The sequence below is a fragment of the Sceloporus occidentalis genome, unplaced genomic scaffold (genome assembly GCF_023333645.1).
Source record: "Sceloporus occidentalis isolate IW3139 unplaced genomic scaffold, rSceOcc1.0.p SCAF_4, whole genome shotgun sequence".
NCBI lineage: Eukaryota > Metazoa > Chordata > Lepidosauria > Squamata > Phrynosomatidae > Sceloporus > Sceloporus occidentalis.
The window spans coordinates 77,636,584-77,648,059 of NW_028316984.1; the positions used below are offsets into that span (position 1 = coordinate 77,636,584).

General features: G+C 42.6%; 1 protein-coding gene across 3 annotated transcripts in view; it reads left to right on the forward strand.

Annotated features, from left to right (window-relative positions):
* The window catches only part of LOC149314020 (G protein-coupled bile acid receptor 1-like), an 18,744-nt gene extending 8,028 nt beyond the window's left edge, over positions 1–10,716 (forward strand). For 2 of the 3 annotated variants that reach the window (XM_089520369.1, XM_089520368.1), the window contains exon 2: positions 8,964–10,716. In XM_089520369.1, coding sequence (XP_089376495.1) covers positions 8,990–10,012 — 1,023 coding nt within the window. In that variant the 5' untranslated portion in view covers positions 8,964–8,989 and the 3' untranslated portion in view covers positions 10,013–10,716. The remainder of the gene's footprint in view (positions 1–8,963) is intronic. The other variant, XM_089520370.1, reaches the window with a different exon arrangement.
* Positions 10,717–11,476: the final 760 nt, after the last annotated feature.

An 11,476-nucleotide genomic window follows, 5' to 3' on the forward strand; every position in this document is an offset into this window, starting at 1 on the left:
TAGCATCCTGAGATGTTGTTGGGGTACAAATCCCATCATCCTGGAACATTGATCATGATGCTGAGGAGGACACAATTTGTGGCCTAATAGCATCGGCAGCACTCAGGTTTACAAATGACTGGATTAAGATGACTATTAATCCAAGGCAACCAGCCACAGAGAAGACTGCATACTGCTTCTCTCTCTTTTTTTTTTTTATGCCTTTTATACTGCTTCTCTGATGGTTCAGGGTTCAGGGTTTTCGCTGTGCTTCTCCAAGGCCCCCAAATTATGACTCCATTCCAATCCCATTACCAAAGCCATTACAATACAAGTTTCCATACTACAAGCACATACAGTCGGCCCTTCTTATACACGGATTTTTTATACACGGATTCAAGCATACACGGTTTGAAAATGTTCCAAAAAAGTATACATTTCAAATATCAAACCTTGATTTTTCATTTTTTATAAGGGACACCATTTTTCTATCTCATTATATTTAATGGGACTTGAGCATACACGGATTTTGTTATACACGGGGGATCTTGGAACCAAACTCCAGCGTATAACAAGGGTCCACTGTATAACAAAAGGAATCTTTTCAGAAGAGAGTTTTAAACTCTGGGGAAATGATTTTTGGTAAGCAGATTTATTGCTTTCATACATCAACACTAACTGACCACTGTAAAGTATAACAACATCCAAAATCCACAAAACTGTGATACCTTTTTTGGGACAACCAAAATGCACAAAATACATGTTGCAAGCTTTTGATGCTCCATTGGCTTCTTCATAAGTCAAAGCTATTAAATATACAGTATATATATATTGTGAGTGTTAGAGTCACAGGACTACATTCTGTAAAGATGTTGTTGTTCACAGTTAAGGTGGTATGGAGAGATATTCATGTAGGCAGTCCACTTCTTACAGTCATGTGGGTTCTGGGAGACAAATAATCATAAAGTTTGGGAAATAAAATTTGATCTCTATTTGCAAGACACAAAAAGATACTTCTTTTGGCCTGTTACAAACTGCCAAAATAAAGCTGCTTCGGGTCTCTTTGGAGGTATGCTATTTAAATGATGCATGGGTCCTAAGAATCCGGAAGCTGCACCAAAGCTGCACTCCAGTGCTTAGAAATGGAGTGTGGCTTTGACGCGACCTCCGGACTCTTAGGACCCATGCATCATTTAAATAGCATACCTCCAAAGAGACCCGAAGCAGCTTTATTTTGGCAGTCTGTATCAGGCCCGTTGCCTTTGTCCTTCCAAGGCTACCAGCCTCCTTTGTTAGGCAGAGAACATTGACTAAATTTCTCATCCAGCATCCATGCTTTTCCGTAGAAAAACTTTTAGGTAATGCTGTTCAGATAAAACACACTAAATGTAATCCAATTTTTAAAAATAAAACTTTAGCTTTGTTGGAGGTAAAAGAACTCAAAGAGTAAAGTCCCAGTCCATTAGCTCTTCTCTTTCAGATTATCTAGTTGGCCTGAAAAAGGTATTGCAGTTTTGTGGATTTTGGATGTTGTTGTACTTTGCTGAATGACCAACACAGCTGCTGCTGGATATGACCTCTGTAAAGTTCTGAAAGACCTGTATCACCTTTTGCAGACCTTTGAATATGTAGGGCAAGGGATTTGCATCTTTCTGTATCCTCTTACATTCTATCCTACTCCCACAGCTGTCTGAATATGATGTACATGTATTACTGAGCATTTATTATCACTCTGTACAACAATCTGAAGAAGTGGGTTAATATCCACTCATGTGAAAACAAAAACTAGTTAGTCTTATAGGTATTCCTTTCCCTTCTCCCGTTGCCTGTTATTACTCCTTTTTATGTTGCAAGAGACTAACATGACTACTTCTCTGAAAGGTCATATACTTTGTGTGGACCTACACACATCTACATAGAGGTAGGCCTATTGTTGTTCAGAGGTGATTTGCCATTCCTCTGGGGCTGAGAGAGTGTGATTTACCTGAGGCCAACCAATGGTTTTCATGGCTGAGCTGGGATTTGAATCCTGGTCTCCCAGAGTAATGGTCCAACACTCAAATCACAATGCCAGTCTCAGTGTTTGCTTTTATTATCATCATTCTATGCCATTCTAGCTACATTTATTTGAACACTGTTAATATTGTGTGCCTTCAAGTTATTTCTGACTTATGATGACTCAGAGGCAAATCTGTCATGGGGTTTTCTTGGCAAGATTTATTCAGTGGAGTTTGGCATTGCCTTCCTCTGAGGCTGAGAGCATGTCACTTGCCCAAGATCACCCAGTGGGTTTCATGGCCAAGCTGAGAATCAAACCTTGGTCTGCAGAGTTGTAGTCAAACTACTCAAACTATTAGGCCACACTCATTCAAACATTAACCCCATCAAAATCAGTCAGACTTATATCAGAGAAAATATGTATGGGGACATCCATAGATACCATTATTTCTCTTTCAGAAATCTAACATGTGGGACAAAGATTTACCTCCACCCCAAAGAAACACACTTTGTTTCTTAGTCCCCCACCTTAACACAAACACATTTTTGTTGTTGCTGATGTTACTGAGTCTAAAAATAAATATATAGGGGTGCAAATGTTCCCTGGCCTGCTTTTTTCAGTTTGCAAAGACAAGTGTTCCCCAGCTCATAAAAGGCTAATTCTCTGGAGAGGCTGACTTGCAGTAGAGAAGATTTACTTCTCTTGTGTGGATTGCCCTCAGAGCAGCTGTGCCGTGAGTGCTGTTTTATCTTCTATTCCATCCATCTTGTTTGCTGCCTCTTGAGAAAGGATGGAGGGCCCCTCATTTGGGAAGATTTCTGCTGGCAATTAGATCATTGTAATCACTTAATTGACTCCTGTTGTAGCTGCCAGATGGTTAAGAGCCTCCCTTGAAGTGCCTGTTGCATTTTCTTTATGACCCCAGTAAAAGAATAATCCTGTTTCTTTTCAGTGGCTCCTCTCTGTAGGATAGTGATGCTGTCCATATATGCCTGCCTTTCGCTGTGCCATTCCACACACACAGGTTTCATCTACACTGTAGAAATAAAGCACTTTGACACCACTTTGACTGTCATGACTCCATCCTATAGAATCCTGGGATTTGTAGTTTTGTGAGGAACCAGCGTTGTTTGGCAGAGATGGCTAAAGATCTTGTAAAATTACAAGTGTCAATATTCCATAGAATGAAGATACAGCATTTAAAGTGGTGTGAAACTGTTTTATTTCTACAGTGTTGATGCATGTGTGCACATCTTCCGCACAATAAAGTCATGAAGTCCTTCCTACTCAGTTGATGCTGGCTGACAACTAGCCTATTGTTTGATTGTTCCCAAATAGATGGCTCCGAACAATAACAGGCAAAAGACACTGTATGTCTGTTCAGTCTTTCCTTCCAAAATGCATTTTTTTTAATGGAGAGAAGAAAAGTGGAAAGACGCAATAGAAAAACACGGGAATGTTACAACTGGAAGAGAACAATGCCAGGAACCCTATCCCCAAATAAAATTCCATTACTGTAACTAGGGGGCCATTCAGACTACCTTTTACCCCGGTTCAGAAACTGGATTAAAAGCAGGAAGTTCATATTGACCGTGATTCTTTAACACCTGAATTCGAAGCTTGCACACCCGTTCATTGGCAAATGCCCCTTGGCACGGGTCTTTTGAAAGTGGAGTTTTACCTGTATCTTTTGAGAAAAACTGGGTCCTGGCAAATGTGAACTTGGCCCCAGTCATGATAGGGGTCAAGTTGAGGGGAAGGATTAGGTCAGAGGGAGGGCAGAGGGCAGAACATGCCTCCTCTTCATCGGGGCAAAGGAGGAGGAGGAAGGGTGCTATGAAGGGCAGAATCGGGGAGGAGGAGGAGGAAGCAGGATGAAGGGTCAAGTTCAGGGGAGGGATTAGGTCAGAGGAGGGCAGAGGGCGGAACATGCCTCCCCTCTCACAGACAGCTCTCTGTCTCTGTCTCTGTCTCTCTCTTTGGAATTTTTATTTTTGACAGACTATGTGAATACAGTGGGTCCTCGCCTTACGCGGGGATCCGTTCCGGATCCCACCGCGTAAGGCGAATTCCGCCTATGCTCAAGCCCCATTGTAAACAATGGGGCTCGTGCACGGCGGTGCGGCGGCGTGTGGGACACAACAGGCGCGTGCGCCCATTCAATTGAATGGGACGCGCCGCCCCTTCCACCCCGCGCACGCCCCGCGGCTTGAGCGCGTATGCTCAAGCCACATAAGGCACGCCCGCGTATGACGCGGGCACACTGTAGTTCTACAGGTTGATATATATACATATTGATAGAATGTGTCTGCTTGTGCTACATTTCCCTTTCTGCTTGCTGCCGGCACGGCACCTCACTTTACAAGAGGCTTTTTTTTAAAAAAAAAATTGCGTGTAATATGCGAATGCAAATGTTACAAATGTATCCCTTTCAATTTGGCAAATTGATACAATATGTGAATGCTTTTGCTACATATGTAAAGGCATTCTGGGGTCACAGTCAGAGGGAAAGCAAAGCAAGAGGATGCAGAGATGGCATTCTGGGGTGAGCAATTATTATTATTATTATTATTATTGTGATGGGAAGAGGATGGCATGAGGGGGAGGCAAGGGCTTCGGAGATAGCATTTGGGCTGGAAGCAAAAGGGAGGCTAGAGGCTGGCATGTGGAAACCCATGACTTTGGGGGAATCACACTCTCTCAGCCTCAGGGGAAAGGTAATGGCAAATCTCCACGGAACCAATCTTGCCAAGAAAACCCCAGGATGGGGTTGTTTTAGGGTTGCCATAATGCGTAATGACCCAAATACACATAACACACACACACACCTGGAGTTTTTAAAATTTGACAGGTTGACAGACTATGCGCACACTGCCGCCAGTTTTTTTTTTTAAAGGAGGGGGAAATGGCTGTAGGAGACATCACCTTTGATGAAAGCAGAAGTGAATTTTATTGACAGCAAAGGAGGCTTCATTTTAAACCAATACCGCAAATGTGAACTTCAGAGGGGTAAACTGCCCCGATCGAGGTAAAAGATAGTGGGCACTTGTTTCCAAGCAGATTCGAGAGGGGGGGACCCAGATCTGCCCAGTTCCATCCAGGGCAAATGAGCAAGTGGGAATGGGGCTAGATCTCTACCACAGTAAAAGCCTCACCAGGCTTCTGGAGTTGCCTTCAATGTTGGGACATGGTTTCTTCTACTAATTTAAGACAAAGAATTAAGAGTTTAACTTTTGTGGTTTCCCAGTCCTGCCACCTGACTGTGGATATTCTCTGTTATTTCCCAACTGGATGAGACTTCTAAATGAAAATATCATTTGGAAATTGCTGGCTGTATGGAAAATAAGTATGCAAAGAGATCTTGTAGTACCTTTGAGACTGACTGAAAGAGAAAAGCTGGTAGCATGAGTTACAAGAAGGTGCTACAAGATTTCTTTGTATACTGATTCTCCAAACTAACATGACAATGGCCTGTTACAGACAGCCAAAATAAAGCTGCTTCGAGTCACAGTGGAGGTATGGTGTTTCAATGATGCATGCGTCCTAAGAGTCCAGAAGTCGCACCAAAGCCACGCTCCAGCCGTAAGGACTGGAGTGCAGCTTTGGTGTGGCTTCTGGACTCTTAGGACGCATGCATCATTCAAACACCATTCCTCCACTGTGACTCGAAGCAGCTTTATTTTGGCTGTCTGTAACAGGCCACAGTCTTTGAATTCTACCACTATAGCTGTATGGAAAGAGATCAAAGGTCAAAAGGACCACAACAGTTCATTACAAGCCTCAGTAAATGGAATAATGGTATTTTATACATTTTTCAGTCTTAAAATAGTCAAATAGCCAGCATGATGTAGTGGTTTGAGTTGGAATGGGACACTGGGAGACCTTGGGCAAATCACACTCTCAGCCTCAGAGGAAGGCAAGGGCAAATCTTCTCGGAAATAAATTCTACCAAGAAAACCCTGGGATGGGGTTACCCCAAGTCAGAAAAGAGTTGAATGCACACAGCAACAACAAGATAGCAAAGCCCCTGTTGATAAGGATTGTTGCAGAGTGTTGGGGTCTTTGTAAAAAGATTGCTGAGATGCAATCATACTGGGAACTTTAGACAGACTAAGACTTTAGATTGCCTAAGCAGCAATGGGGGGTTTTCATCAAGAATTTTCAAGTATATGAATGCATATTATTTTAAATCACAATGATTACATTTTGTGATCCTTCCTTCAGTCCAGGTTGGGCAAGTTGCATCTCTCCAAATGCTTGTGGACTGGAGATTCCAACAACCAATAATAATAATAATAATAATAATAATACAATTTATTTGTGTTTCCCTGCCTCTCCCAGTGGATTGAAGCAGGGTTACAGACTATAAAATCAATACATATAACACTCTTATAAAAACATAAAAAATATTACACCAACACTCATCAATACAACAGTACAAAAATCCATCAACCATCCAGCATCCAGGGGCAAGGCAGAATATCGTTGTGAGCAGGGATATTGGTCTTCATTCTTCGGGGAGGAAAGCTTGGCAAAAGAGTACCGTTTTAAGTCTCTTTTTAAATGTTTCCAAGGGGGTCATGAGATGGAGCTCCTCAGGTAGGCTATTCCAGATCCATGGGGCCATTATAGTAAAGGCCTTTTGGGATGAGGAAACATATTTGGAAGATGGTGTTTCCAATAAGTTCTTACCAGATGTTCTGAGTGTGTGGGGCGAATCATACGAGGATATGCGGTCCCTCAAGTAACTCGGGCCCAAGCCATGTAGGGCTTTATAGGTAATAACCAACACCTGTACTGTGCCCAGAGGTGAATAGGAAGCCAATGAAGATCTCTCAAGATAGGTGTTATATGGTCAAACCTAGATGCACTGGTGACCAATCTGGCTGCCATATTTTGTACTAACTGAAGCTTCCAGACTTGATACAAGGGTAGCCCCATGTAGAGCACATTACAGAAATCTAGATGAGAGGTTACGAGAGCATGTACCACTGTTTCAAGGTCCCTTTGGCCCAGGTAGGGTCGCAGTTGGCATATCAACCGAAGTTGATAGCAAGCACTTCTGCCTGTCACATCTACTTGTGATGTCAACTGCAGGGACGAATCCAGAAATACTCCTAAACTGTGAACTTCATCCTTCAGGGGAAGTGTGACCCCGTCCAGGACAGGTGGAAAAATTTCCTTCCCCGGGCCTGGGGAACCTATCACAAGTACAGTTGGCCCTCTCCTTACGCGGGGGATCCGTTCCAGATCCCTCCGCGTAAGGCAAATTCCACCTATGCTCAAGCCCTATTGGAAACAATGGGGCTTGTGCACAGCAGTGTGGCGGCTCGCGGGCGCCGTGGGTGCACACGGCCATTCAATTGAATGGGACGCGCTGCCCCTTCCACCCTGTGCACTCCCCATGGCTTGAGCGCGTAAGCTCAAGTCCGTGTAAAGTGCGCCCGCGTATGACGCAGGCGCGCTGTACTTCCATTTTCTCTGTATTCAGACTGAGTTTGTTTTCCCTCATCCAGCCCATTACCAACTCCAAACAGGCATTCAGAGGAGAGATGCCATCCTTAGTCACTGCATCAGTCAGACACACAGAGAAGCATATTTGGGTGTCATCAGCATACTGATAACACCGTGCCCCATGCCTCCAGATGATCTCTCCCAGCGGTTTCATGTAAATGTTAAACAAAGTAGAAGAGCACACATTGTTCTCCCCAAAGTAATTAAAGAATATAGAGAACACTGCAGTGCCTTCAAATCTACCCTTTCCTCCCACCCATTTTGAGACAAGTTGAAGAAGATCCCATTTTGAAGGGTTTTTGTTTTGGTTCTGTTTGTTTGTTTGTTTGTTTTGTAGACCTATAGACCAAGATTGAATAAAGTGTGCCTGTCAGATGTTGCTGGATTTCAACTCCCATCAGCCCTATCTATTTTTACTAACAGCGAAGGATGATGGGAGCTGCAGGCCACATACGTCTAGAAGGTCACAAATTGTCCTCCCCTACTATAAACACATATAACCTAGGAATATATCACTAGGTCTTAGGCATGTATATGATTCTGTCAATGTTACCATATGCATTGATGACTTTCAGGATGTAGATTTGCAATTGTTCTCCATTCTTAAGTCTGATTAGTCTGAGTAGCCATAACTAATATGCATTCGTTCCTTGCTCTCTCTCTCTCTCTCTTTTTGACTTTTTTTTAAATTTGGATACACTGCAGAGTGGAGTCTTTTCCTTGGTTTAGCAGGTGAGAAAATGAGTGCAGGGACGTAGCCAAGGGGGGGGGTCTTGGGTTCCGGACCCCCCCCTTCCATTAGAAAAATGAATGGTGTGTGCTGCTGCGCTGCTGCACCCAAGCCCCATTATAATGGTGGCACTTAGTCTGGACCCCCCCCCTCCTAAAATCCTAGCTACATCCCTGATGAGTGGAATGCAGGCTTGTGAAGAGAAGGCAAGCAAGTTCAGAATACCATCCAGTAGGGAGAAAAAGCACCAGTGTATATGTCTGTGCTTGTGTGTGTGTAGAGAGAGAGGGGGGGAGGCTACATTCTGAGACTGTGGACCTCTACCCATTGGTCCAGCCCCAGTACATCTTTGTCTAAATTGGCTATCTCTTTTACAAATTCCCCCCTCATTTGATGAGTTTTGCTGTAAACCCATTGCTGTTATCCACCAATTAAGACTTAATTGGACTATTTATTCTATTGCCACAGCAACAACTTCATGCTTGTACCTTGTCTGTACCATTGTGTTGTATATTACAAGATGTACCATAGTCAATTCTGCTTCTACACTGTGATTACTTTGTTTCCTTCAGTTGGTGTGATTCTTCCCTATCAGTATTTAATTGAGTAATTACTAACAAATATAACAGTGTCCTTGCACCAGCTGCAACCACAATTGTTTGGAAAGGAAATGTAATTGTTGAGCCAACTTTCTTTGATTTTGTTAAACAATAACACTAGATATTGTGTGGTTTCCTTTAGGAAATCCATTTTAGTAAGCACAGAAGATGGAGGAATCCAGCTCGAAAGCACAAACGAAGAACAAGACACAGGAGCTCATCATAATTTGGCTCGCACAGCCCCTGTCAGCCTTCATCATTTTGACCAATGTTTTCATCATCCTTGGGATCCTTTTCAACCGGAAGCTTCATGGTGCCATCAACTGGTTCTTCGTGAGCCTACTCTTTGCTGATCTTCTGGCTGGAGCAGCCCTTCCATGTATCCCTCAGATGTCCTTTGAGATGAAGTTGGAATACCACAGTTGCTTTTTAAAATATGTGGTACCCAACTTCCTTTTCCTCTCTTTCTTAGCCAATCTGCTGCTGGTACACTATGTCAAGTATGTGTGTATCATACACCCACTACACTACCAAAGTTCCTGGGTGCATCGCTGGGCTGCTCTTTACATAGTCCTGGCCTGGGCTGGTCCCTTGATCTTCGCTGCCCTACCACTGGCTTGGAACCAGTGGAAGCCCAATGTAAACTGTTCTTTCGATCTTGTCTTTCCCATGACTTATCTCTACTTAGAAACATATGGCTTCCTTATTCCAGCCATCCTTGCCATGGCCTTTATGTGTGTCCAGGTACTGTGTGTCGCCCAAAGACATCTGAAGAACATTACAAAACTCCTCCATTCAGTGAATCAAAGTCAGGCCCCTTCAGAACTGGAGCAGCAACTAGAACTGAGAAATGCTAAGAGTATCATCAGTGCGTCTCTCATTTTCCTGGTCTGCTGGGTACCCTACATTGCTTGCTTGAACATCTCATTGTTAGCTTCAAAGCATAATATCAGTCCACTGGTTCTCACTGTTGTTACTTGCATAGGCACTGGCAGTGCTGCTGCAGTACCCATCATCCTCAGTCTTGGCAACCACCAGTACACACAATTTTGGAGGGACTTGGCCACCAAAGTCTGTGCAGACTGCTGCCAAGGACAGAGGTGCAAACAAAAGCAAGGCAAGCCAAAAGTTAAGTTGGCACATGGTAATGTTTGCACCATAGAGGCAAACTCAAATGATGCACAAGGCTGATACCTCCTCCGCACAGAGTCATTATGTTCTTCCCAGCAGCAAGCAAAACCAGGAGAGACCAAAAAAACTTGGTATGTAATGTTTACTGGGTAACCTGATACTTTGTGGAGTGGACTCCTTACTGCACTGTGACCCTGTGGGGCTCCTTTGGTTATTGTAAGAAGGTGGGTCTCCTCTGTTGTGGTACCCCACCATACAGAATTATTCCTGATTAAGATGACATGGGCTCCCAGGGCAGAATGTTTTTGCCATCACCTATTTATGGCCTAAATTCCCTAAAGGAACTAGATCTCATCTGAACTTGAAAACTAAAGCATGGTCAGCCCTGGTTAGTACTTGGATGGGAGTCTGCCAACTAATACCAGGTGCTGTAGGCTATATTTCAGAGGAAGTGCCTGGTAAAACTATCTCTGAAGATTCCTCCCTAATAAAACCTTATGAAACTCATGGAGTGGACATAAGTCAGCAAGTGACTTGGCCTGTGTGTGCATGCACACACATGTGCACTACCTATAAGTTCTCCCAGGCCTGTTTATTTTTCTGATGGTTGACAATGTGAGTTACCTTTGGTTTTTAATAGATATTCTTGTTTCTATCTATTGGTCTTATTGTATCTGGTTTCAATATAAACTTTTTTTGAGTTTTTGTTTAAATGAAGGAATGTTTTTAAAGAGTACTTAGATAAATACAGTAAATAAAGTAGACCTTTGAAATTTGCTTTTTTTCCTATATACCCAGTATATTTTTACATCTAATTGGAATCCCTAGTATATGAACTTCCCAGGAATTAGCATTCCTTTTGTCATTAATATAATTTATTAGTTATTAGTTATTGTTTTTATATTATTTATGTTATTTATATCCTGCCTTTATCCTGACATGAGACCAAAGGTAGCTTATAATAAGACTAAAAGAAGATAAAACTAAACATTCTAATCATAAAAAATTGAAATGCAATTAAAATTTAATTAAACATATTATTCACTATTAATTCTAAAATGTATAAAATCATTTTAAAACATAACAATAAAGGTAAAAATATAAGACACATGCATGCCCTTTAAAAACATTCCCCAACCTATAAATCATCAAATGTTTGTTTAAATAAAAAGATCTTTACCTGCTGGAGAAAGGCAGACAGAAAGGGGGGCCAGCCAAGTCTCTTGTGGAAAGTAATTCCACATCCAAGGAACAACCACTAAGAAGTCCCTGTCATGTGTCCTCACCAGGCCAGACTATGATGGGTGTAGGGCTAAGAGAAAACCATCCACTGAGGACCTAAAAATATGGTAAGTCCATATAAAGAGATGTAATGCAGATCGGTCTGGATCCGAGCCATATAGAAGTTTATATGACATAATCAGCACTGTGAATTGTGCCTGGAAATGAATGAGTAGCCAGGGGAGCTGTTTCAACATGTTCCCTGTAACTGGCACCACACAGCCCACTGGCCACAACATTTTG